This window comes from Anopheles darlingi, chromosome 3, assembly GCF_943734745.1.
Source record: "Anopheles darlingi chromosome 3, idAnoDarlMG_H_01, whole genome shotgun sequence".
Taxonomy (NCBI): Eukaryota; Metazoa; Arthropoda; class Insecta; order Diptera; family Culicidae; genus Anopheles; species Anopheles darlingi.
The window spans coordinates 67,175,968-67,202,379 of NC_064875.1; the positions used below are offsets into that span (position 1 = coordinate 67,175,968).

A 26,412-nucleotide genomic window follows, 5' to 3' on the forward strand; every position below is an offset into this window, starting at 1 on the left:
TCATATCGATCTCGCGCGTCTTTCCATCCGGGAGCGTGATTTTTTGCCAGTTGCGTATGTCACGTGCCTCATCACGGGCGGAATACTGAGGCAATGTCGATGAGAAAGCACCTCCAGTGGCCAGATCACCATCACCGCTACATTCCCCACCGACAGCAGCACCACCACGGTTGATTGCTTTCGGTGTACCGGGTAGATCGAGAAAGTCTTCATCGATGTCCACGTTGAACCCATTATCGTCCAGGATTGAGGATGAGGGGCTTAGCGAGACAAGATTCTGCTGCAGCTCATCGACGCTCTGGTTCGATAGTGTTTCCTCGATTGAACTCGCATCATCCATCCGCAGATCGCCAGGGAGCGGCACTTTGCGCCGCTGATGTAAGCGGGGTGAAATCGAATTCGGTGGATGCGATTGACCACCGGGCGGGGACGGTAATAGCGCGACAGACTGAAATGACGGTGTGACGGCGGCCTGAAACAGTGAACCGTCATCTTCCGGCTCGGAGTCGCTGCTAAGGAAATCCGACCCAATCCTTTCCTCGTCCGGGCGCGGTGAGGTATCACGGTTCTCTCCTGCCCGTTGCGTTGGCGAAGATCCATTCGTCGCACTGTGGACTGCAGTATTGATAACATCCAGGGTGGATGTGGTTGCCATCGATTTACCATCTCCTGCGTTTCGTTTACTGCTACTAGTGTTGCTGCTGCTACTGTAGTTGTTGATCGAACGAATAGCTGCGGACTTGCCGGGCGATCCCTTCAGCGCCACCGGGATCACTGACTGCAGCTCCTTTTTATCTACCATTTTGCGACTCGAATAGGGACTAGCAAGTCTCAGTGGTTGCTCACTGACCGGCACCACGTCCGGATAGTGATAATAGTTGCGGTTTGCCGCAGCAACGGAAACGTCGGAAAAATCCGACTCACTCCCGGTCGGTGACATCATGAGCGGATGATTGCTGACGGGAGTTAGGCTGGAGGAGGAGGTAACGATACGCGACGGCGAAGGTCCTCGACTGCGTCCACCATCCATGGTCAACATCGTCGCCGTCGTCGTCGTCGTCGTCGGAGTGGCGAGACTATCTGACGACGGCTTACGAGTGTCGATCGATTCCAGAGTGCTGGATATGGTAGTGGCAGTAGCAGTAGTGGTTGCCGTGGTAACGAGATGAGATTCTATGCCGTTGAAATCATTTGGCTTCGGCTGCGACGTTCCAAGCCGCCTCGGTATCGTTGTCTCATCCGTAAACAGCATCCGTTTACCATTGGCAGTCTCCTCTCGGTGGCTCACGTCCGCGCCGTCATCATCGTTGTCTGGGGAGAAATCATCACCAATTGGCGGTGATTCATGCGAGGTCGTGTTCTCTGATATATCCATTCTATTGTCCGACAGTGGACTGTCCTCCAAGCACTGACTAAGTTTGTGGAAACAAAAGAAAAAGAATAAGAAATTAGATGGCCATTTCAGTAAAACTGCTGATAACTATATCCGTGTACTGTTAAAGATGTTTTCCATGACTAACTATCGTTCAATCGTTTTGAACGCGTTTATTCGGATTAGCGGGATTAGGTTTGCAGAAACGGGAATCGATTCTGGATTAGCATTCGATCGATTTGGAATTATTTCTCGTATTAAATCAAACTAATTCCGTTGCAAGAACTCATAAGAATGCAAATACGAACAGGAAAAGTCCAACATGATGTGCCTACGCTTAGCACCAATTGTTGCGCTTACCTCATTTACGGGGCACGTTTGTCGTTGTTAATTTGTTCACAAAGAATATATGGCCTGCTGTAATTCTTCCCGCGGAAGGTCGTTCACAGTGAGGTTCACAAGAACGGGTGGAAATGGTTTATTCTCAATCCGCGAGCTCCACCGAACGCATCTGCAAAGGCCCTGGCAAGAAGAACACCTATGTTTACTTATTGGGGCCTCCAGGAAAGAAGTTCCAAGAATAGCTCGCCCCCTTCCACACGGGCTGTGCAGTCATTCGTGGGTTTTATGATAAAATCGGCCCACGACGGTGTGATTCATAACTGGCCACGCACACCGCGATGGAGATCGGATCATTTCACTAGAACTCGCCACTTCACCAAAGCGTTCCTTGCTTTTTGCACCTGTGCTGCCGTACAAAATCCTTAATCAGTCGTAAACTGCAGCGGAAGGGGCTGCTCTTCGAGGCTCCTCATCTTCCTGCGGGGCTAGAACTTTTTTTGCTCCTGCTGCGTTTCCTGAGTTCCTAGAAGGCTTCAGCGTGACAGCAAAACAAACTCCCTGGACAGTGCTGCCAAGGCGCAGGCTCATCTGGGCTTCGATTTTCAAATTTCCACGAACCGAGTTTCCGTTGGCTCGGCGTCAGCTGTTCCGAGAATCAGAAACCAGCAATGGCTGCAATAAATTCTTTCTTTCCATCCGTCTTCGATGCAGCTAGGTCCAACGAAAAGGACATGGAACAGTTTAGAAAATTAAAAATAGTATTTTATTCCCTTTCTATTCTTGTTATGGCCCTTCCTAACGGCCTGTGCGTCTTCACATTTCACATCCTGGTAACTCATACCGAACTCTAGCTTTCCTAGAGCATTTGAACCAACGCAATAATTCAATAGTATACTAATCCAATCAATGGCAACAAAGTTCGCAAACCATTAAGCACGTTGCTTACATCACATTCAAGGTGGTTCAAGGCTCCTCATTGATGAGCATCTCGCTCATTAACGAAATTCATTTGCACTTTTATGGAAGAGGTCTGAGTAGAACGATTCCATTTCTCTAGCGTGGGGCACATGGTTTGCCTGCGCCTGGGGCCAGCTGCCGGGCGTATCGTTGAAATGAGGCTCTAGCAAGCTATTGTCGCACATAGCGAGATCATCGACCAGCATCATACTCCTCGAGGGTGACTGTGGTAGGTCATCAACCAACCGATGACAGAACTCCATGTGCAGCTCCAAATCTGCGGCCGTGGGGAAGAATTTGCTACACTCAACGCAGTAGTTGCGGAAGCCATGCCAACCACTGTCGCTGTCGACACCGGTAGTAGACGGCTTAGTAGTCTTCCGACGGCGATTGCGGCGACGCTTGCTTCCAGCACTGCTGACTTGCGTACCGTTCGCCTGGTTTGTTGGTTCTACTGATAGCACTGGTGTAATGTGCATGATGGTCGCTTCAGTTTCGGGCCATCCAGAAGATTCTGCTGAGATAAGCAGCGATGGGCCACGCAAAGCACCACTATCGTGCGCTTCAACATTTGCATGTGCAGATTCGCCGTGGCTGGTTGGTGCTACAGAATTATGCTTACTCAGCATTGGCAGCTCGTCGTAGTTGATCCAATCGCGATCTACCGCGAGTTCATCGGTGTATGTGCAGCTCCCATCTGCTTCGTCAAATAACTGATTATTTGGTTGTACTATCGGGCACGTAGAAGAAGGTAAATCTTCGTCGATCGGCGGCTCGTCAATAAAATGAATGTGAAACACGTCTCCATTTGAAACCACGATCTCATCGACTGGCCTCGAGTCTTTCGGCCTTTTGGCAGGCATACCAGTTGGACGGGCCTCTCGAAACGGAACGAGCGCTGGAGGCTCATCATAGCTGGGTTCAACCGTAGTTGACGAGATTATCGGAAACATCAATCCCGGCAGCGACGGTTCCACAAACGGTTTCCCGGCGATCGGCGGTTGGCCAACGGATCTGTTTGTGTGGTTGGGGTTTGTTTCATCACCAGGCATCTCACTCTGATTTTTTCCATGTTCCGCGAACTGATTCCCTGAGGAACGGACTGACTGCATGTTTGGACGGTGTGAATTCCAGCGATTTAGCGGAGGAATTTCGCGCTATCGATTCGAGGCGCACATAATCACAGACCTGCAAAGAAAAAGAACATCAAATAATACCGAAATGATGCTCAATTTTGCGATTTTCGGGTGAAAAAGGCACTTTGGCGCCCACCTCAGGAAAAAAAGTCAAGAATTCCACTTCACACCATCAAAATCATGCGTCGCGATTTTTTTGCATTTTTCGCCAAAACACGCCGGCCGTGTTGCCAAACCTACCGCGGTCCTACGGCGCAAGTGTCAAACAAACACTCCGCGAACGGCGACGAGAACGGCGAACGAATCCTGAATTCCCTCGTGATTGTCCTTTAACTAGTGCTCAGAGGACTATTTTCGTGAATAACTAGAACGTAAGAAAAGGTTTACGATGTCCTGAAGCTCGGATTAGGTGGTGCTGCGGTAGTGTAACGGTTCCACGAAAAACACCAATCGATAACCGCCCAGAACGCCTGGCCCCGATTGCGTTGTTTCGCGGAAAAATCAATATCCTCGAGGAACACGTTAAATCAAAGGATAACGCCAGTTTCTTGTGGCCCCCATTAATAAGTGTTCTGCTGGCGTGTCCTGTGTGGCTCTCTCTGGTGCTGTAACGGTTACGGAGTTGAATCGAATATTTTAATAATCCAGAATAAGGTGGCAAAAATCGGATTTGTTTCGTCGTAGTTTCAGCAAAGGACGAGGGGGTCAGGAAGGGACGATAGGAAGGGACTCTTCCTTCCTTTTTACTTTCTCTGCCTCTCTCTTTGTCTGGCGTACACTGTTTTATGTTCTCTCGCGCGTGTCGCTCTCGCATTTTGCACACCCCCCGAGGGGCGCGAACGGAAATCGTTTTGAATCCCCCCAATCTCGGTGCTGTTTTGTGCGGTGCGATGCGCATCTTCGCGACACCCAGCTCCCTGCTTGTCTTACCAATTTACTTATTTAGTTAAGTGGAAATAGTGCCATCGAGACAATTTTGACCACCACTCGAAAATACGATTTCGTTTGATTCACGTGAGTTTAAATTCCCCTGGCCCACTACGCCAGTGGGGGGGGGAGCATTGTGAGATAATATCTGTGTGCCACCCAAAACAGAAGTCGCTTGCGGTTGATAAGGGTGGACGGTGAAACCGGCGGATGTCAGCCCCTATGACGAAGGCCCCTCGCGTTGGTGATAAGACGACATTCAGAGACGAAAACAAAACACAAAAACTGACCACCAAGCGCTAGATGGATGCAAATAGTTTAGCCCCCCGATTGGAGCTGGTTCGCTCTTGATAGCCACAGCGTAGTAGACGGTGCATTTTTCAATGCGTTAAAAAATCAACGCTCCCGAACATCGGCTACGTCCGCCTCAAGGATTTACCTCCAACACGAAATAATAGTGCGAAGCTAAGAGTGAGGGATCCAGTATTCCTTTTGCGCCGTCGCCAAAAATCATCTGCCCCTGGGGTGACGCCATCGGGTAACACATTGGACCGCCAATAAACTGGTCCCAGGGCCAGGAACGACCGTTTGAGCACACTCTCCGTTGCATGTGCATTCACGCGATTGCCAATAAACAAACAGGCGCAAACGCCCCCTTTCAACCCGGTCACAGTGCACGCAAACGCATACATATGTTTGCCAGCAGCCGCCACCGGCGCACATTTCAACTTTCTGACTGATTTGCAATTCTCCTACCTCAGGATCGAATGAAACTATCTTCGGCAAAAGTTGGAAAGATTGTTTGTTCGGTGATTTAGCTTGCAGATTTTATCAGCGATTTTTGCGGCTGTGGTGACTCCGTTTTGCTATTCCAGTCACAGTAGCTCGATTGCTGCAGTATCAATGGTCACACGATTGGATTGCTTCCAGTATCCCTAAGGAAAACTATTCGCGTTGGCAACGGAACATGGTGCACCGTGTTCCTCTTCTAATCGCACTGTTGGCCCGGTGCCAGCTAGCTTGATAATGCCTTTTTGTTGACCTGATTTATGATTTATTCTAGTCGCAGGTGTACAGAGCAAAAGCCCGATGGACCAGATTACATAAAGGAACGCCTTTTTCTCGTTTTAACAGGCAGTAGATCTCTCCCAAGAGCGCCCAATGGGAGATTGGGTTGGTGGTAGCTACCGGGCAGTGTAAACTGCACCGAAAAAGCTGCAAAACTAGTGCTTCACTGTTCAGGGAATAGTGGGAAAGAAAACACAAACACTCCTCCTACCAGTGTCCAGCTACAATCGGCGTGCAAAAGTTCAACGGGGTCATAGAAATGCTGGATCGAATCGTTATCTCTAGTCGATCGAATCGGGAAGATGTAACCGTTAAAATGTGTCGTACTCGCGGAGCAAAACGGGCTCGTCTATCGGCGGATAGCCTTATTTTACTGGGTGTGTTGCTGATGGTGGCGATCCTCTTCACAACGGGACAAGGTTTGTAGGACCCTCCAGATGCCATGCTATGCTTGTTGTTCTGATTTATTTAGTTGGCAAAGCGTTCTATTTATGTTTGTAGTACGATATTTTCACATATTTTTCCACTTTTTTTTTATTATTCTATGTCTATCAAATAGTTTTTTATTATTTTCCAATTTCCATTCTTTTCACTTGAATAGAAACGGGACGTCGCGCGCTACTACGATTTCAGTCCTTTTCCTCTCCAAATCTACTAACCGATTATCGATCCACATGATTACGATTACGAATCGATGACATAGATTAATTCAAGCGGAAAAAATTGAATCTATATTTTATCCATCTTCATATTATTCAATTTACGAATATTGCCAATTATGAATTGGATTGAAAAATCCACTTTCGAGAACGCACATTGCACATTGCAAACATGGCATAATCGATGACAACCTTCACCGAGTAAAATTCGCCTACCATAATCATATAAGAATATTTAAATAATTTCTCTCTTTTTCTCTTTTTTTATTCGGAAACGCCAAAATACGCAGCCACACCTTTGAAACCTCGCTGCTACCAGTACGGAACGACTTCCACAACCAACACGCTGCAACAAAATGGACAAGAGTTTGCGGACGAGTATGACGATAGCTACGATGATCAGCTGGACGCGTCGGACGAACCAGTCTTGGATAAGGACGTCGTGAGTTAATGCTATCAGTGCTTGCTACATTTTTCCTTGTTAATCGTTTCTATTGTCACCTATTTTTTTTAGTCCATGGAGGTCACTTGCACCCGGAATGCTCCGTTCTGCTATTCGCTGTGGAAAATCGATGCGTCCAAGAACATTACCCGTATCGCGCAAGGTAACAGTGTTTCACGATTGTTTTCTGGCTTATCTTTAAAATTATCTCCCAAATCTTTTGTAGGATGCTGGGGATCGTCCGATAATCAGGAATCGTGCAGCGAATCCGAATGCATTAGCTCAACGGAAACGACGAATAAGATGTTCTTTTGCTGCTGCAGTGGTGATCGGTGCAATGGGAACTTTAGCTATGTACCACCACCGACGACATTGGAAGGATTGGTTGTGCGTGACGATTCCGATGGATCCGGTTCGAGCATCACTCCATTTGCACCATATACCTCGATCTGGAGCTCACCGACCGTGTACATCTGTTTCGCTGTCGTCGGTATAATTCTCATGATGATCGTCGGTGTCATGAATTGCCACCGGATACCGAAGAAAGGAATTGCCGAGCTAGAGCAAATGGCACCATCAGGACCGGGCTATAGTGCGAATCTGTACAACGTCGATAACCTTAAGCTAGTCTCGATGATCGGCCAGGGCAAGTGAGTATCAAAGAAAGCTTGGGTAACTGCAGCATCGTCAACCCCCGATTCTGTCGGTTAATCTACGTTGCAGATATGGAACCGTTTGGAAGGGTATCGTGAACGAACAACCGGTGGCGGTCAAGATCTTTGCCGCTCAGCATCGGCAATATTTTCTTAATGAGCGTGAAATCTACACCGTGCCGCTAATGGAATCTCCTTCCCTTCTAACGTTCTTTGGTAAGAATCCGATAACGAACCATCGACCAGCTTGCAGGCAGACATCATTTGAATATTTTCTCAATTATCGTCAGGTTCGGATGAGCGACGCACGATGGATGATCGACTCGAGTATTTGCTCGTGCTATCGTTGGCACCACTAGGCTGTCTGCAGGACTGGCTAACCGATAATCGGATGCCATTTGGGACGTTCTGCCGAATGGGCAAATCGGTAGCGAACGGGCTGGCTCATCTGCACACGGAAATACGCAAAGGCGATCTCATGAAACCGTGCATTTGCCATCGTGATCTCAATACTCGCAACATACTGGTGAAAGCCGATCTTACCTGCTGCATCGGTGATCTTGGGTTTGCGCTTAAAACGTACGGCGCACGGTACGAGTACCGCGGAGAGTTGACGCTGGCGGAAACGAAGAGCATTAACGAGGTCGGTACGGTGCGCTACATGGCACCGGAAGTGCTTGAAGGTGCCGTTAATCTGCGAGACTGCGAATCGGCTCTGAAGCAGATCGATGTGTACACCTTGGCGCTGGTACTATGGGAGTTGGCCACACGGTGTGAGGATTTCTATCCACCGGGTACACCGATTCCCGAGTATCGTGCACCGTACGAGGAGTACGTTGGAACGCATCCCACGTTCGAGCAGATGCAGGTGCTGGTATCGCGCAACAAGGCACGTCCATCGTTTGCGCCGCACTTTGAGACTAGCATCGTAGCCCGGATCATTCGTGATACTTGCGAAGACTGCTGGGATCATGATGCCGAGGCGCGGCTTACTGCGATGTGCGTACAGGAACGGTTGCAGGAGGTGGCACAGCTCAATCCAACGGCCCGCACCTTCGTGAAGGATGTCGATCGATACGATGGGGACATGCTTCCGCCGGAGACCGGTGAAAAGACCATTCTGTATCAACAGCATCTGCACGATATAAACGGAGGTGGGGTAGGTGGAACGATCATACACCATCATCATCAACGGTATAGTCCGGATGGAACAACGACATTTCTGACACCACCGAATCAGCAAATCCTTCCTCCGGCGGCCGCTGCTGCCGCAGCCGCACTCACAGTCGCAGGCTACCGTGATGATCTCACCGGATCATGTGGCAAGCTGATTCCGACCAACGGTAGTAGCGGCAGTAACAGCAGCAGCAACAGTACCAGCAGTGGCAGAAGCAGAAACAGCAGCGGATCAGCTGGAAATCACAACTTCAACCACTACGATGAGCAGGAAGAGGAGGAGCAGGAGTACAAACCTAAGCAAGAATTCTCACAGGCTGGCATGAAACGGGCACTTGGACTGAATACGGTGAAAGTAATGCTGCAGAAAACATTCCACAAAACGGGCCACTCTCAACCGATTGCATACGCCGATGGCGATGAGTACGATGATGGCCAGCAAAAATTGCGAAACGACGATTATTGCAACGACGATGACGATGATGATCGGTCGAACTTGGTCGTAGTGGTTGAGTCTAACGAGCGAATCATTTCCATTCATCAGAAACCCTCCCCGGAAACGGTCGAAACGCCTCCGAATGAGGAACTAGGGAGCGTTAAGCGACGGCCCAACAATCTCGATCTCGACCTTGCTGCTCACGCTGGCGGTGGCAGTCGGTACGAAAGCAATCTCTTGCTTCACGAGCCCACCGGAGTCGATTTAACTGATGGTTCTCCAGCATCCGCGGCACTGGCCAGCGAACTGATCGAGCAGAAGCTACGTCTCGTTGTGAGCAAGTCGGCCAACGCAATGCACAACAACCACCCGGCAGCAGTTGCCCGTCATCATGGTGCTGCACGACTAGCTGGTGATGATGATGATTCACGAGCCCTGAAACGCCAACGATCGCTTGAGGTGTTCCATGAGGTTTTTGCCGCTCCGAAGGGTAGCATCGAGCGGCTCCGTAATCCGAGTCAGCGCGTCAAGACGCCGGGTGATGTGCCACCATCGGTGCGGAAGGTGCGAGCGTCAAAGACACTGTCGCTGTACGATGATCGTATGATGACACCAGCTGGGCCTGGCTGCCGGCTAGGTAACTCAGTATAGCACGAAGAGGTACTACTGTTGGAGCTGTGAGAAACGTGCTAATGGCCGGAAGGGGAGCAAAACTTCCTAAATTTGATATTTATTCGCACTAATAATTCCGACTTCATTACCCTAAATGGACGGACATGGTGGCACACTAGCCATGCTACTAACCAGTCATGGTCATACCAAAAGCAAGGAACAAAAACCAAATAAAACGGTTATTGGAGAACGACCGTTAAAAAAAGTGGCCGCTCAAGATGAACAATTCTGTGGCTAATGATAGAATTTGATTGGGATAACCAGTGGGGGGGGGGGGGGCTTATCCATGTTGCGGCTGAGACACCCGCACGTAGTAACGGGGTACGCATAGCGTATCTCGTCCGCTAACACAGCCACAATCTTACAAAAGGCTCAGTCGACTAACTAGTACTAGTTATAGCAGTAGAAGTGTCTCTATTTAAGGAAAATGAGTCAAGACTCATCATGGCATGCAAACAAGAATAACCAGAAGAACGAACCAGATTCAATGATTCTTTACTATTGCCACTCGTGTGCCCGCCTTAGCACAACTAAAACCCTTTATAACACACCTCACACACTTTCACACCATTACGAGGGATTTTCCCTTCGCGCGCGTGTCGTGGCGGACCAGTATTCGGAATGAGTTTGCTATTGAGAAGTGGCAGGGATGTTCTATATCTACGTACATTTCCTTGTAAAATGAAACTAACCAACCTGTCATCAGATTGCCAAATCTGGAGGCACCAAGCAGGTCAAGTTTAGCGAAAAGTATTATTAGAAATGCATAAAAAATATAGTATACAGCACTTTTATCATCGTTTGAAACCCGACTGCTATTCGCTATCCCTGCTACTTCTGCAGGAGGGAATCCGAAAGGCGAGATCCTAGAGACGTACTAGCACGTACACTCATTTGTGTATCAGCAGATGAATGAAGAGACTATTCCATTCTCTCTAGTAGTAATAAGTTTATCATGAAACCATTCCACACCACACGCAATCGTATCATGAAACAATCGGCGCCAGACATCTCCAGATGCACAAAAAGGGCGTGGCAGTTGTTCACTCGGGCGATAATCTTAAGTTTCTTCATATTCGCTATCACTTAAATCTTCAAACAGATCGTATTCTTGCCTACACTGTTGAGACTCTTCTTTGATGACAGCCGGGTTTGAACACATCTCCTCATCAATTGAACATATATGGCTCTTTTTCTCTGCCGCCGTTCTCATGACATTGCCACACATTGCGCAGCTGGTGGGTCCTCGAGGCTTCTAAAAAATATATTCCGATAACAAAAGCGACAATCAATTAGCGAATCATGCTTTGAAATAGTTCGTAGCAACGTGGTTGCAGCGTGCAGAATTACCATGCCGCGGATTGCACGCTGCTGACCGATAAGCAGGTTCGGTTTAGGTCGTACTCTTGCATTTATCTTCACCCCATGCGCCATCTCCATATGCCTGTTGTACAGATTGTGATATTGTAAATCGCGTCCACAGCACTCGTAATTGTCCTGGTAGGTTATACAAATGTGCTGCTCATACTCTGGCTGTGAAAGAAAGGCGATCAGACAGACGCCACATTCCAAGGGCTTTGGATTTGCATGGTGTTCCCGATGTTCCTGCAGCGCTTCCTCTGTCTCAAAGGATCGTACACAAATTTCGCATACGAAGTACGTTTGTATCTGCAGAGCAAGCGAACGACATGGTTAGAAGTGCATTTCTCTGGGAATTGTTGAATCGATTGGTACCTACCTGGTGCACCTTTTCGATGTGCAGCCGAAGTTTGTCCTTTCGGCGGTAACTTTTGCTGCAGTAGGTGCAATTAAACCGAACACCTTCATGGGCTTCCCGAACGTGGCGACTGAGATAATGCTGCGACTTGAAGCTAACATCGCACTGGCTGCATTGATGCTTTCTTTCAGATTCGTGTGAGGTTTGATGCTGCCGAAGTAGCTTTCGACTGCGAAACAGTGCGCCGCACGTTGGACACTTCATTCGATCAGTGACCACGTGCCGCGAATTGATGTGGCTTTGGCATTCGGTGCGAGTATAGAACGACGCTGAACAATAAAGACAGGGAAAGTTGGCTACTCCCGAGTGGCGCTCCATGTGAACATCGAACGAAGTGCGGTGCTTTAGCTCGACACCACATATTTCACAAACAAATCGATTATGATCGTTCGCCATGTGGTGCTGATCTAGCTGCTGTTGCGTATCAAACATCTGCAGACAATACGGATGCGGACACTCGTATCCTTTCTCCAGCCTACTCTCGTTGTCCCTGTGCTTTTGGGTGTGCAATTTGAAGGCCACGGGATAGTTGGTTTTGTAGGAACACTTTGTGCATGCGAATCGTTGCCCTGGTTTGGCTGAGTGAGACGTTTCTGTGCGAGTTCTCTTTCTGGAAGGTTCAATTTTTTCCTCTGAACTCGCTTCAAAATCATCACAGTTATCGCTATTGGAATTGCAGTAGGCATTGTCCGTACGCTCTGAATCGCTATTGTGCTCTTCTTGTGCGATCTGCTCGAGATCGGTCACGATTTCTATCTGCAACTGTGCTTTGGAGGATCCACGCTTTGGAGAATTATCTTCCACTACCGACGTTCGTTCCGCATAATCATTATCATCCGAATCCATCGATTTGCTGGTCTGTTGCTCATCCGGTGTGAAAGGACAGAACCCGTCTAGCAGATCATCAGCTGAAATTTCCTGCCCGTATTCAAGGCCATGTTCTGCACAGAGTTGCTTGATCTTTTCCCCATCGGTTTGCAGCATTTTCAGTAAGCAAGATTTATCAGCCAACAGTCCCTGTACTAGGCCAACCAGAAATTGGCTTACAAACTTAATTTTCCGACGATGTTCAAAAAACTGTTCCAGCTTCTCGTGACACCCCCGGCATACGCTCGCCGGAAGGAAAGTCAATAAATCGGGAGGAATTGAGATAGCGAGACTTTCCAGAAACTCGCCGACGGTTCCGTCGTCGAACTCAGTCCGGGGTTCATCGAGCGAGATCATCTGGTTTGCGGGGGCGCTTTGCAGACACGTCCGGCATGAGAAAACCAGTCCGGATAGCAAGTCAATCTTGGTGGCCATTTGTGAAGCTACAACGAAATTCGCAGATAAATTTGGGAGGTAAAATCTGGGATCGATCGAAGCGGGCTCACCGTTTCCGTTTAGTTTTTGTTGTTGTTTCGTGCTCAAACGCCGCCCAACGGTTTACAGTCCCACCGTGGATTCTCCCTACATTCGCGCCAAGAATAGGGTTTTGAAGAATGGTTTTTCACCGCTGATTTCATGTAAAACTGATCCCAAAAATATTCGCTAACATGTCCAAATCCCATGGATATTGAATTTGAGGCCAAATTGCTTTTGATTGTAGGATTTCGTAAAAATATGGCTTCCTGCTCGGCTATAAATCCCGCCGCGATTGCCCTAGAACAAGCCCGCCTCAAGGGAATCGACTTTTTACCTTGTTGTAATAGCGTAAATGTTTCGGAAAGTTGTATTTCTTAAATAAATCATTTTTTATAACACAAATTGTAGCACAAATATGTGAAAAAAATGAAATTCTCCTTCCTGGAGCGCTTTTTTGGTTGGCGGAAAATGTGCGTGCCAAGTAGTGGACCGCGGGGTATGAACGCGCGAACCGCGATGTCACGCCGCTGTCATCTACGTTTGCGACTTCTTTGCGGAGCCTTTTTGGAGTAGAAAAGAAAAGTTGCTGGGAAAAGTGGGAAAAAAGCAACGAGCAACGAGCAGAATTGGCGAAAGTAGCACCAGCAGCAGCGGCCTCGTAGCGGGCACGGCATCAGCGAAGACCAGCGCAAGAAGCGACCCCGCACGGCCGACCGGAGGCGCGCAGCAGCGGACACACGCACAGCTCCGCAACCACCAGCACCTTCAGCCATCCAGCGAGCGAGCGAACGGACGAGAGCCAGCCACCTTCTGCACATCATCGCTTCGCTTTGCTAGGGACCAGGCCACGGGAGCAGAATGACGCTGCCGAGTAGTTCCCGGGTGTACGCGGATGTGAATTCGCACAAACCTCGTGAATACTGGGACTACGAGAACTACATCGTTGACTGGGCCAACCAGGATGACTACCAACTCGTGCGGAAGCTCGGCCGGGGCAAGTATAGCGAGGTGTTCGAGGCGATCAAAATGACAAGCAGCGAGAAATGCGTGGTGAAGATCCTGAAGCCGGTGAAAAAGAAAAAGATCAAGCGCGAGATCAAGATCCTGGAGAATCTCCGCGGAGGCACCAACATCATCACGCTGCTGGCGGTCGTGAAGGATCCGGTTTCGCGCACGCCGGCCCTCATCTTCGAGCACGTGAACAACACCGACTTCAAGCAGCTCTACCAGACGCTCACCGACTACGACATCCGGTACTATCTGTACGAGCTGCTGAAGGCGCTCGACTACTGCCACAGCATGGGCATCATGCACCGTGACGTGAAGCCGCATAACGTCATGATTGACCACGAGAATCGCAAGCTGCGCCTGATCGACTGGGGTCTGGCCGAGTTCTATCACCCGGGCCAGGAGTACAACGTGCGCGTTGCTAGCCGCTACTTCAAGGGACCGGAACTGCTGGTCGACTACCAGATGTACGACTACTCGCTCGATATGTGGTCCCTCGGCTGCATGCTCGCGTCGATGATCTTCCGCAAGGAGCCGTTCTTCCACGGTCACGACAACTACGACCAGCTGGTGCGCATCGCGAAGGTGCTCGGTACCGAGGACCTGTTCGCCTATCTCGACAAATACAACATCGAGCTGGACCCGCGCTTCAACGACATCCTATCGCGCCACTCGCGCAAACGATGGGAACGCTTCGTGCACTCGGAAAACCAACACCTGGTGTCGCCCGAGGGCCTCGACTTTCTCGACAAGCTGCTGCGCTACGACCACTTCGAGCGGCTGACCGCACGGGAAGCGATGGACCATCCCTATTTCGCCATCATCGTCAACGGGCAGATGCCACCGCCGGCTACCTCGTCCGCTAAGGGCAGCAACTAATTACGCGGCCGCCACCGCTGCCTTCACCTTCTTCCTTCTCCCCTCCGTGTGAACGCCGTCCGGTACAGCCCGGTGATCCCTCCCATCGCCGCCACCACCACCACCGCACACATTGCCCCTGTCGGCGACTCCACCCATTCGTATCTTTTGTTTCGAGGCGTTGTGCCTGCCACAAAGCCACTGCTCTTTGCCCGGTGTATCGCCCGCCCAGGACCTTCGATCGTTGGTGGAGCGATCAGTGCGCTTGGGTTTGCCGTCGGAGCGAGTCGGATCGGGAGGTGGTGGTAGGAAGCGGAGCGCCAGAGATAGGAGGGCTGCAGCCACTGCGAAACGGAGTAAGTAGCGCTCCGGTTGTTGTTGGTTCGGATGTAATTTAGATCGGTACGGGGATCGGGAGAGGGAACAACAGGTAGCCAGCCAGCGTTAGTACGAGTGGCCGCTAGGGTTGGGGCAACTGACGGGGCAGATGAGAGAGTACACTTGTAACCAACTTTCAATCGATTAGATTAGAATAGGGTCGCTAAAGCAAAATAGAAGGCAATTGAAGTAAAAGCATGCAAACAGCATTAGAAACAGAAAAAACGAAAGTATGCCAGAAAGGGAGAAGGAGAGAGATAAAAAGGGAGCGGACGAGAATGAGAAGAAAGGTGAACAATGGTTAAAATAATTAAAGAGATCAAACAAGATGAAAAACATCTAGAAACAAACGAAAAAGAGAGGATCATAGAAAGGAAGGACATAGCAACGATCCATCGCTATCGACGTCCAGCAAGGCCAACCAACCAACCAGCCAGCCAGTCAGTCTAACGTGGGTGGGTTAAACATAAAATCATAATAGAGAAACAAAAGAACGAACCTACGACACACACACACCCACACACATATACACAACAAGCATGCGAAACGGGCAGAGCGGCGTTCAACTTTTGAGTCACCCCGGAACGAGTAGAAAAAACGAGAAAAGAGGCGCAGTAGGCAGAAGTAACAAGCGGTAACCAACGAACGAACGAACACACATACTTTGTTTGTATGAACAGAGAAGTTAGGAAACGGACGCGTAGTGGGCTAGTAAACGGAAGAGGAGAGCATTGCAATACGATGAATTTGTAACTGAATTTGAGGGGCGACTGCAGCTGAAAACCGTACGTCGTGTCGGTACACACGGATGCGCTGGTAATAATAGTAGTAATAATGAGTATCGTTACCGATGAGAGCGGTCGAATAGTGCAGGAATCCCAGGGAATACACCGACCGACACCGACTGAAGTAGTGTCCATTGATCGCCTTTTGGATCCTGCTGCAGTGAAGGCTACGCACGGGGACGGGAATAGGACGGAAGCGGCGTTACCACCACCGTTTATGCAGCAACATCAGCATCCCCGCGGAAACATCATCATAAGTTCTGACAACGCATTATTGAAAGATAGATCGATTGTAAGGATTCGTTGTCGGATGAACCGCAGTCTAGCTAATGCACGGTGGCACACTCTTCTGATAATGAAACTATGATTATTATTGCTACTATTACAATGAGTACTATTATTATTATTACTATTATTATTGCTATTATAATGATTATGGATTCTCACTGATCGATACAATATGGGAGATGCGAACAGCAGCAGCAGCAGCAGCAGGATGTGTATGTGTGTTTGTGCGTGTATGTGTGCGAGTGAGTAAGTAGGCGAGTACGCAAAGAAGTGAGAGTATCAAACAACAAGAACAAACAAAAAAAAATCATAAAATGCGAAAGAGAAAATGGATAGCAATGGATTCCCGATGTTAACTTAGCAGAGTAGTAGATGATTTAGTAGGCCAGACTTTTCCCGCAAAATCCGGCTCCCTGTTTGCTGTCAAACCCCACCACCGGGTGTGTGTAAGTGTGTGTGCTAGGGCAACTATTTTAAATCCTTTCCCTTCCTTCCCCCCGGGAGGGGGCTAGGAACCAGCACGCCACGACCCCGCACGTTGCGTCCTTGGTTCCGTTTGTTGGTTGCGTACCGGATACCTGACAAGTAGTAACCGTTTCACCGTTCACCTTGGTCACCCGAAAGGTAGTGTACTGTAGCAGCAGTATCCGATTGTTTGTCTATTGTTTTTTTTTTCTATGTTTATCTCCTCTCTGCTCTTGGGCTTAGTACGTGGGCCATTTTCACACTTTTTTCCTCTTCCCTCTCTCTTTCTCTTTTTCTTTATTACTTCATTTTTCCGTTACTCTGCACTTGAATATAGGAAAAGTGCGAACCTATGTCGTTTACTATAATTTTAGTCCTTCTAGCCGCGTTCTCGCGCTTATCAGCTCTTCTCCCAGGTGTACACACTACTCCGCGCTGTTCCTCGTACTGTTCCGGTTTTGCATTCACCACTCACACTACCACTCTTTCTCCTCCTTTTATCCTTTATTTCTCGTTCTAGTTTTGAGTTTTAGGGAAGCTAGAAATGTAACCGTTTTTTCTTTTACCTTTTGTAATTAAACAAAGAGAAAGGAAATCCATGAATAAAACAAACACAACATACCCTCAAAATGGCTGGTCGCTGATGGCCTTTCCGATGGCGTTGCTGTCTGAGGCCGCGTATTTATTGAGAAAGTGATGAATATATGCTGGTTTTGCTGACTGTGCTTGTTTCAGTAGCTTCAGCCCTATCATGCATTTCCTTACAAATTATCGACATCAACGCTCAACAACATAATTTCCTATGATACCAACAGCATTGCTTGATAGAGATGATCTTTGGAATATCTGTTGTGTGGCAACCGCAGTAAGCGATGCGTTTGTGCGCGTGTACCCAGATGATCTCTACGAACAAACGCTGCATCAATATACGAGAATCGGCATGACTGCCCCGCCCATCCCCTCCTCCTTCTCCAAACCCAGTAAGTGTCGTCATCCGTTGTCACAACGGGATGGGTGATTCATACACTGATGAGGGGGCGCAGATGGTACTTACTCTTTTCATTTTCCCATATTAATATTGATTCATGCTAACGGCACACCGTTCTATGCTAACATGATTATTTGAAAATACATATATTGTTGTTCGTTGGCCCCCTCTCCCTAAAATAATCAAGCGATTCATAAGGAACAATAAAGACGAAATGAAGAACCGAGCAGGTATATGTTTGTTTTTTCTATTACAAGTATCCATCCGTGTTCGTAAAGAACGATAAGCTTTACGATAACTCCTTCAATCGGCGTCACCAGAATCTGTACACCCTAGCGATATCTTTTTTACTCAACGGAAGAAGTGGGCAACCAGATGGTCAGCCTAGCTCATTGTCGTCGGCGACCTTGGTTTAAATATAGTGATCAAGGGTCGTCGTTTCTTCATTTACGCAATCAATGCCGAAACGATCGATTATCACTTTTGTCATGCCACAAAAATCGACCGGTCGAGATCGAGGAAAAAACAAAGATTAGTTGGATTCGAACTGCTTGTGTGAAATTAATTAGTCAATCGTCACATGCAAATAAATTTGGAAAATAGGAATTTCAATTGGTCGTCTCATAACGATTTGGCTCATTAGAAAAATATTAGGATTTAGGTTACGACCTCGAGTGCGACCTTCAAAATCCAAATTACCTTAAACTCTGCACTCGACCATACCTTCCTAGAACCTGCTCTAACGTTTAATAAGGGTGATTTTGAAAGCAAAAAAGGCAGTTTTATAAAAACATTTATTACAGGTTAAAAACGGGGGAAAATACAGACCACTGGTCGTTTTCTTATAATTATTCTTCTTTAGCTAAGCACGTGGATGCCCAGGCACATATAGAAGTCTACAGAATTTCACTAGAGAGACAGAGGGAAGCTAGCGCGCGAATAAGTTTGGCCACCGAGAGCGATATGGAGGATTTTCAAAGCCTGTTTATTTATCATTGCCTTCGCTATAATAGGAATTGAAGTTGATTCTATATTGTAGGATTAAAAAACGAAAAAAGAGGATCAATTAGCATTGGTATCAAGCACCGCAGTGTCTAGCCGGTTCTGATTTACCTGTGTATTAGGTTGATGAACCTCTCCGATGTGCTGGATGTAGCTGCATCGTTTATTTTTCTCAGCAACGTCATCAATTGATTGGTAAAATCGGCTCGAAATTGTTCCACCCGCCCGGAGAACGTTTCCGTTGGTTCCATCGTGGTGGCTTCCTGCAAGCAAATATCGGCAAACGTGTGCACTCGTGTTAGGTCATAGATGTTATGGTGGCAAAGAAAATCTCATTATTATCCTCCGTTTCAATGTTGGAACAGCAAAAGCGCGCCGAACGATAACCTGCGTCATGTCCGACAAGTCCTTCCATTTGAACAAAAACTAGTTAACCCTTTTTGCCTCAATCAATCACATGCATGATACTTAAACAGTTAATTTCGTTTCAGTTAGCATTGGCGGAACACATGCAAAATGCTTTCATTATTCACGTTAAAACGGTGACACCACATTCCCATGGTAACGAAGGCATGTTTTCTCATGGTGCGCTGTAATGGTGGAGGGTCGTGGTGGTTGCTAGTTGCTGAAATATGGTCCCCTGAAACTCCCAATGAACGCATATTGTCGTTGTTAGGTGGCAACTGAATGAGGCTGCAGGAATGAGACACAAAGACCCCTGGCGATGCTGTGCTGGGATGACATGAGATGGGTTTCGATTGTCCCTCGGGGACGGCAAGTACCTGCGATGCGTATTGTTCGTAATCAGACTCGGAAGACAGCGAGTAATCATCGCCCGACGCAAGCATGCAGGTCAGCTCGGCGTCAACGAAATGGCGCTGCGATTCCTGTGACACGTTGTTTCGTTTTTGTAATGTTTTTAATGCAATGCACACCATGCGCACACCGTCGCACAAATGACATGGTACGAGGGAAGGGCAGAAGAGAAGACGGGTCCCGGGGCAGTGGTCGCGATGGTTCCGATGCGGTTTCCGGTGCGCACGGACGATAGCAGCATGAGTTGGGTATGAGTTAACCAAAAGCGAAATCAAATGAGGCCAAAAACGGGGAACGGGAGGATCGTAAGAGAAATGAAACGCAGGGAACGGGTTCGTTCGGCCATTTCAACGGAAGATACAACGGATACGAAATACCATCGACGGAGACAACCAAAATTTGGGGATTAATTGTATTAAACCATTAGACCATTTGTTTAAAGGAAAAAAAATCATGAAACCGTAAAAACAGAACCATGTTAGGTCAAAATAGCGCAATAAAATGGCATAAAAGAGAGAGAGATAGGAAACAGGGAGATAGAAAGAGAAAAAGAGATAAGAATTAGAGGGTGAGATGCATTTGTTCGAAAGTTCTAAAAATCGGTCTTCTTTTTGTAAAAAAAAAAACGAAATAAAACAAACAAGTCCTTCAGTTTAAGCTTATCACCATCGCGATGAACGCTTACGCTAACACGGAGTGGTTGTACTTACCGCGAGAAAGTCGCAAAATTTAATACAAATATTGCATAGATTGATGATTGGTTTTAGCAGCTCGGGCGTGGTGAGCATACAGTTCTTCAGGCATTGATCCAGAAAATCTTGATGATAGTTTAGTACGTCATCGATATTTTTAACCTACGGAGAGCATTACGGAACTCATTGTTAGTGAGATCGGTCCGCCACAAAGCCACGCCACGACCCAAACATACTTGCTTCATGTTGTGATAAAATATGTGCCAATTAGGTTCGATCACCTCAATCATCATGTACGACTCGAAACTCTGGATGGCGATCAACATTTTCTGGCGCAGCGTAAATGCGGATCGATACAGCTTCGCTGTGCTGGGTGCAAACAGCTGACGCGTCTTGTTGTTGTCGATCCAGACGCGGCACAGCATCCGCTCGACATACTTCAGGTACAACAGCTGACGAAAGATCATCTGATACTTGGAGATCGTCCAGAGGTTCAGCACGATCGAGACGGGCCACTGGGCCTTGTAGGAGAAGGCGAAACATTCGATGCCCTTCAGCTGCGAGGTATCGCCAAGCGGATCGCCGAACGCGTCCTCATTATCCACGATTTTCGACATCTGCGTGACGATGCCGTACGAGAGGAGTGTCGTCTTTAGCTCGTCGTGATACTGATCGTGTTTGGCTGAGGACAGCCCGAGCGTCACGTCGAGCAGATTCGCTATCCGTATCGGATGTAAGCTGTCCACATCCTTGCGCAGATCCTCCTCGACGGCATCCATAAACTCGGTAATGAAATCACCTTGCTGCAGCAGAAAGTAGCGCTTGACCGAGAGCAGTCGGCCCATCAGATCGTACTTGTCCATAATGAGATTCAGCAGCGAGGAGGAGGCAAAGTTGTACGCTTCCTCGATCGCGTCGATGTACGACTGATCCGCATGCCGGTACCCGAACGGTTTGCTGATTGGCGAAATGGTTGGCTGCAGATCCGCACTGCCACAGACGCGAACCACATTCAGGTACTTGCCCGTTCGCAAGATGATGTCGGCGTACTTGATCAGAAAACAGGGCACCTTCTCCTGCCGGATCGTGTACTGTTTCTCCCAGTAGTCAACCAGCTCATTTTCACTCAGCTCCATGGCACTGTGCTCGATTAGGAACTCTTGCTGTGGATCATTGATGACACCACGATGGATCCACAGCTGCAACATTTCCATGAACGGAACAGCAGCCGCTTCGATCAGCCGCTCCAGGACACGCTGTGCCTCGATCGTACCGCTGGTGGCTGTGATGCGATCGTACAGCAACGTTAACACCTGTCCGCCCCGACAATTTGTGGCCCTTATCTCGGACACGGTGGCCGCTAGCTCTTCCATCGTGGGGAACAGCGGTTTAAGGAACTGCAGCAATCGCTGCATCGTAAGTTCACCCTGCCGTTGAAAGCGCGAATCGTCGAGCTGGGCAATCGAGAGATAGTAATCGGTCATGAGCGTTTTCAGTACGGATCGGAGTGCCTGCAGGACAAGGCCACCCTCGAGAATGCTCGACTCCTCGATAAACTGCTGCACGCAGGAGAAGTTGGCGGCAAAGGGCAATATCTCTTTGACCATATCGCGGCAAGAATCGGCCAGCTGAGGCGAAAGTAGAAACTCCAGCGGATCCGAGGGGGAGTGCGGTTTTTGTGGCACAATCAGCGAGCCCTTCAAAGCGACCAGACATCGGACTAGTTCCTTCACCACGATCGGTTCTTGTGATGCCATCGGAATGGCAGCCACATTTTTGCTCTGCAATGGGTACAGCTCGTCGTAGTTAAAGTTCCACGAGACGATCGGTGCCTTTTGGTGCGAAAAGTCGAAGTACTGCCGGTGGGGTTGATGATTAAGACCGAGTGACAGGATGTTGGCCGCGGTGAGTGAACCCACGTTAGACGACGAGAGTCGACAGACGCCACCACCGGTTGTGGCCTGGACGAGCTTCTCTTTGATTTCTTGGACATTTTCCGGTGTCACCTGCTCGGTGACGATGCGCGTCGAGGAGAGCGGCGGGCTTTCGAACACCGACACACGCTTTTGGACCGGTTCCACGCCAATTCCGCCACCCGTTTGTTGTTGCGGTTGCGGTGGCTGCTGCGGTTGTTTCTGTTGCAGTTTCTGTTGCTGTTGTAAATTGGGTGTTGTTTTTTTGGTGTCCTTAAGATCCTTCGAGAGACGATTCAGCACCAGAACGAGTGTCGCATAAGTGTCCTTCCTGAGAAGGAAAAGGTAAGAAGATGTAATACCGGGGAAAGAGGAGTTTTGGCGTTCACTTACAAATTGGATTTAACGAACAGCTCCACATATCTGCTGCCATTCGGAACAGATTTCAGTAACAGCGCCAAATGGTCGGAGAGCTGCTTGTTGCTGTACTTGCCGTCGCGGTTGTAGAAGATAGTAGTAATTTGTTCCACCGAGTAACAGCTGGCGATAACAATAGGGATTGGTAATTGTTTGGCGGCGATTGGTTTTCGTTTTACTCACCCAGATGTTTTTACTAGGTCGCCAAGCACCCGTCTCGCTACCGTTTCCGACATGGCACAAGCGCTGTACGGTGGCCAATGCAGATGACTTGAATTTGCTTGTATCACCTTTATCTTTATCAGGAAATTTACGAAACTCTTCAAAAAAGATAATTATTTCCCCCAAAATCTCAACAACCTCAACCTAACCTCAAAGCCAAAACAGTTTTTAAGGGTGTTGTCCATTTGGACGCCGAGCAGATTATACTATGTGGTTCAGGAGTGATGTTTGAATTCGAACCACCAAAACCGCTTTGTGAATTTTTGAAAATAACTGTGATTTTTTTTATTTCTTCCACCCAGTGCCACCCAGCGCCACCCACCGCCAGAAGCTTATTCGTCTGTATCTAGATCAAAATCAACAATTCCTAGGGCCACTTTATGTAAAATATGTGAAACTCCACGTTTACCACTCGAACTAACTTATATAATTTATGCTGTGACTAAATGGTCCCATCATTTGCCTATCGATGCTATTCGATTCTTCCTATTCACAAGAAAATAAAACTATCAAACTACTAACGCATAGACTGATAGACATATTTTGTTCCCACAACATCCATTAAGCATCGAGTCTGGTAAATGATGAGTGCGATTATCACTCGAGACTGCCTCCTCCTCCATCTCACTGGTTTCATACATGTTTAACAAGTAGATGCCTCGTACTATAATTTTATATTTTTCTTACTACAATTTCAAATTAAATTCCAGTTTTAAAATACCAAAAATTGTGAACATCCGTTGAAACAGCATCCAACATTGGCCCGTGATACCGGTGCTACGCGAGGAAAAGCGATGGTGAAAATATGTTGTTTTTCCATCCCTATCAGTCGCATTGCTCGTCAATGGAAACAACTCAAAGCTCATTTCCCAAAAGGCGGCTCTCGCTATTCGGCTCCATCACTGCTACTATCTCTCGCTCTCGTGTGCGAGTCTTCTCCAGTCTCGCTCCCTTCGGCCCGGGGGATAATAAACTCAATATACGCTTCTCAATGCTCTAGTGCCACGCTCTCTCGCCGGGCGACTCGCTTCGGTGGTTTCGGTTGGCGGCGTTCCAATCACGCGCCCACCAGTAAAGCTCTCAGAAGTTTGTTTGCCAGCATCGTGGAACGTTCTGTGTGCTAGTACGTCTGCAGCGACCGCACTGGACGGTGTCGGTTGTCCGTGTTTTCAGGAGATTTCGTCGAATTCGCCTCGCGAGAAAGCTTCGGTGATACGATCAACGTTACGCTTCGGTGATACGCAAACATTTCGTACGAACTCCTTGCTAAATACGCGTGCAAACAACCAGAGCAGCAGACCAAGCAGCAGAGTGGGCAGTGCAAATCGAGTGTGAGTGAGCTTAACCGTTAAACCCCACGTGGCGCACTGTTCGTGGGTAATGTCGTAAATGAAAGATAAACGCCCTGTGCGCGACTTGACCCTCCCTGTGTCCCTCAGTAAGAACCTCAGTTCGTGGAAAGCCCCATTTTCGAACGCAAAAAACGGAAAGGAAAAACAAGAAAAAACAGATTTTTCCCTTGTTCTCCGGGGTTTTTTTTTTCAATTTGTCCTAATCCTTCATCGCTCGATCCCGCCTTCAATTCCCGCTTCACTACAAAGGATTTCGAGAACGGTGTTGTAATACAACTCCCCCCAGCCCGACCCTGACCGATCCGGTCCCCAGTGTCAAGAGTCAACCGAAGTCAAAGGGAACCGTTGGGCTGTCTAGTGCAGGGCTAGACCCCCCGCTGAACCGTTCCTAGTGGTGAGTGGTGCTGACGAGGTACGTTGGGAGCAGAGATTAAAACTCATCAAGCCCACACCCGGGGCCTCCGGGGTGATGTATAATTGAAGGCGAGCAGCAGTGATCGGAATGTTGCCCTTCGATGCTCAGTGGATCCATTTCAGGAAACACTTGTTTGCCATACTTCCAACCACCAGGCATCAGGCGTCCTAGACTAGAGCGAGCTCAATTGGAAACCGAATCCTCGGAGCGAATCCCCTGCGATGGGATGGTAATGCCAAGCCGAAGGTTGCCAATCAATGTGCGAACGGAACCCGGGGGTGGGTGTGGGCGTTGCTTTATTGTGTGCGGGCCACAGTAATGTCTCATTGATATCGTCTTACAAATCCGGCACCAATTTCGGTTTTTTTTCCGGCGATCCGTTCGGTGCCTGGCATTTGTTTTGGCATCAAATATCGAATGTTCATCGTCGTCCATCGTCCGTGGACTCGATGGCAATATATCCCTTTCCAAACGCGTATCAACCGGGCAGCACGTGTCGCATGCTTTGGCAGACGAGCTGTACCTGCCACATTATGCATTCCGAAGCATTTATGCCGTCGCGTCCTCCTCCGCCTCCCTGACCGGTGAAGGTACCGGAAACGTGACCGAAATGTCAACGAAATACCCGGTGGCCATCGTAGCAAATCGGGTTTGATGGTGATCGATTTGTGGTGATTCGGGTTCTCCGGCGGGGTCCGGTGAGTCCCTCCCCGACTAATGGGAATCGTCATTGATGTGTGTATGTGTGTGTGTGTTGGAAAATATGTTTTCTCCTGATCGTCCTGGGTGCAAAAAAAAAACGAAATCCACGCAGATGTTACCAGACGTAAGCGGCCAGACTGTAACCGAAGCTTAACCCCAGGACGCACGCCCAGTAACGAGCGAGCCAGTGTTCCATTAATTCCGGCAATCCATTTCTCATTCACGTAATCAGTGTCCGGATGGACGACACTGAGATTGATTAAATTAAAATAAATCCCCGCACTAGCGACGACGGCGACGGCGGGTCCGAGAAGACTAACAGCTAACAAGCTAAATGTCATTGAAAGGAACACCCGGGCGCGCGCTCGCACTTTCTCTCCCCTTACACCTCTCTCTCTCTCTGCCGCTTCTTTTAAGGGCTAAGTAGTTTCACTGAACTTCATCATCAGCCCGCCCGGCTGCACCGGTGCGTTCCCGGAGTGCAAGTCACTCGCTGCGATAAAAAGGAGGGGGTTTTGCCTAATGCACCGGGAACCGTCACGGTACCTTATCCTCCCGGAACGTCACCGACCGGAAGCAGGCAAAAGGATCCGGCGTCGCGTGAAACAAAGCCAAAACATTGACATTCCTCGCTCGCTCCTGCCTCGCACCTCCTGACACCTCCCCAAACAAGCCAATTCATCTTTCTCAGGACTTGGGTGTCCAGGGCAGGGGCACAGCGGGCAAGGGCTATTATGCATAACTAGTGCAAACGTGCAAAGACCGAGCCTGCTGGGTCTGAAGACTGGGTAAGATAAGAAAGTTGGCTACCTTCCGACACCGGCACAACGGGCTGAGTGACTGTTGTGGTGGTGCCCAACGCCAGGCCAGGTAAGACGCCAGACGAGGCCATTCGTGGTATGATGGAGGCGCATGGTTGCTGGTATTGTTTTTGTTTTGTTTTGTGTTTTTTTAAATTTTCTGAAGCTCTGACAAGCTAACAGACAGACAGGCAGAGGCTGGCATGCTGGGCCATGGCCATTGTCTTATCTTTCGTGAAAAACGTGTTGTTTCATTCACAAATGCGACACATACACACTCAGCTAAGTCGAGCGGAAGCGGGCGTGAATTCGATTAACTTTAACGAAGGTAAGTGATCCCTGTTCCAGTG

At 48.5% G+C, this 26,412-nt stretch overlaps 8 protein-coding genes across 14 annotated transcripts in view; 4 read left to right on the forward strand and 4 right to left on the reverse strand.

Annotated features, from left to right (window-relative positions):
• The window catches only part of LOC125954799 (protein prune homolog 2), a 4,253-nt gene extending 2,021 nt beyond the window's left edge, over positions 1-2,232 (reverse strand). The window contains exons 1-2 of the mRNA XM_049685407.1: positions 1,733-2,232; positions 1-1,412 (exon numbers count right to left, since the gene is read on the reverse strand). The exon at positions 1-1,412 is cut by the window's left edge and continues 253 nt beyond it. Coding sequence (XP_049541364.1) covers positions 1-1,412; positions 1,733-1,737 — 1,417 coding nt within the window. The 5' untranslated portion in view covers positions 1,738-2,232. The remainder of the gene's footprint in view (positions 1,413-1,732) is intronic.
• A 256-nt stretch (positions 2,233-2,488) lies between these two features.
• On the reverse strand, positions 2,489-4,004 carry LOC125954842 (uncharacterized). Its single transcript, XM_049685480.1, has 2 exons — positions 3,944-4,004; positions 2,489-3,859 (listed from the first exon to the last, which is right to left on the reverse strand). Exon 2 carries the CDS (start codon positions 3,781-3,783, stop codon positions 2,710-2,712), a length of 1,074 nt encoding a protein of 357 aa, XP_049541437.1. The 5' UTR covers positions 3,784-3,859; positions 3,944-4,004; the 3' UTR covers positions 2,489-2,709.
• A 67-nt stretch (positions 4,005-4,071) lies between these two features.
• Positions 4,072-10,659, forward strand: LOC125954784 (uncharacterized). Of its 4 annotated transcripts, XM_049685378.1 has the most exons (8): positions 4,164-4,178; positions 4,754-4,821; positions 5,869-6,221; positions 6,752-6,903; positions 6,976-7,066; positions 7,130-7,553; positions 7,627-7,772; positions 7,847-10,659. In XM_049685378.1, the coding sequence occupies exons 3-8, from the start codon at positions 6,062-6,064 to the stop codon at positions 9,817-9,819; spliced, it is 2,946 nt and encodes a 981-aa protein (XP_049541335.1). In that variant the 5' UTR covers positions 4,164-4,178; positions 4,754-4,821; positions 5,869-6,061; the 3' UTR covers positions 9,820-10,659. The 4 variants fall into 4 exon arrangements, with proteins under 4 accessions (XP_049541333.1, XP_049541334.1, XP_049541335.1 ...); XM_049685376.1 differs by lacking the exon at positions 4,754-4,821 and having other exon boundaries at positions 4,072-4,178; XM_049685377.1 differs by lacking the exon at positions 4,754-4,821 and having other exon boundaries at positions 4,098-4,178; positions 5,798-6,221.
• A 184-nt stretch (positions 10,660-10,843) lies between these two features.
• Positions 10,844-13,101, reverse strand: LOC125954800 (zinc finger protein 26-like). Its single transcript, XM_049685408.1, has 4 exons — positions 12,991-13,101; positions 11,579-12,927; positions 11,191-11,508; positions 10,844-11,095 (listed from the first exon to the last, which is right to left on the reverse strand). The coding sequence occupies exons 2-4, from the start codon at positions 12,917-12,919 to the stop codon at positions 10,901-10,903; spliced, it is 1,854 nt and encodes a 617-aa protein (XP_049541365.1). The 5' UTR covers positions 12,920-12,927; positions 12,991-13,101; the 3' UTR covers positions 10,844-10,900.
• A 399-nt stretch (positions 13,102-13,500) lies between these two features.
• Positions 13,501-17,373, forward strand: LOC125954843 (casein kinase II subunit alpha). The gene has a single exon (XM_049685481.1). It carries the CDS (start codon positions 13,820-13,822, stop codon positions 14,846-14,848), a length of 1,029 nt encoding a protein of 342 aa, XP_049541438.1. The 5' UTR covers positions 13,501-13,819; the 3' UTR covers positions 14,849-17,373.
• Positions 17,374-18,513: 1,140 nt separating this feature from the next.
• LOC125954788 (gamma-tubulin complex component 2 homolog) lies at positions 18,514-22,912 on the reverse strand. Of its 3 annotated transcripts, XM_049685388.1 has the most exons (7): positions 22,755-22,912; positions 22,548-22,694; positions 20,478-22,485; positions 20,260-20,403; positions 19,516-19,620; positions 18,845-18,996; positions 18,514-18,759 (listed from the first exon to the last, which is right to left on the reverse strand). In XM_049685388.1, the coding sequence occupies exons 1-7, from the start codon at positions 22,805-22,807 to the stop codon at positions 18,717-18,719; spliced, it is 2,652 nt and encodes an 883-aa protein (XP_049541345.1). In that variant the 5' UTR covers positions 22,808-22,912; the 3' UTR covers positions 18,514-18,716. The 3 variants fall into 3 exon arrangements, with proteins under 3 accessions (XP_049541345.1, XP_049541346.1, XP_049541344.1); XM_049685389.1 differs by lacking the exon at positions 19,516-19,620; XM_049685387.1 differs by lacking the exons at positions 18,514-18,759; positions 18,845-18,996 and having other exon boundaries at positions 19,027-19,620.
• Positions 22,913-23,901: 989 nt separating this feature from the next.
• LOC125954860 (uncharacterized) overlaps positions 23,902-26,412 on the forward strand; it is a 29,106-nt gene continuing 26,595 nt past the window's right edge. The window contains exon 1 of one of the 2 annotated variants that reach the window (XM_049685504.1): positions 23,902-24,170. The gene's annotated coding sequence lies outside the window, so the exon portion shown is untranslated. The remainder of the gene's footprint in view (positions 24,171-26,412) is intronic. The other variant, XM_049685503.1, reaches the window with a different exon arrangement.
• The window catches only part of LOC125954772 (probable methyltransferase TARBP1), a 321,619-nt gene continuing 320,433 nt past the window's right edge, over positions 25,227-26,412 (forward strand). Inside the window, exon 1 of the mRNA XM_049685352.1 lies at positions 25,227-25,231. The gene's annotated coding sequence lies outside the window, so the exon portion shown is untranslated. The remainder of the gene's footprint in view (positions 25,232-26,412) is intronic.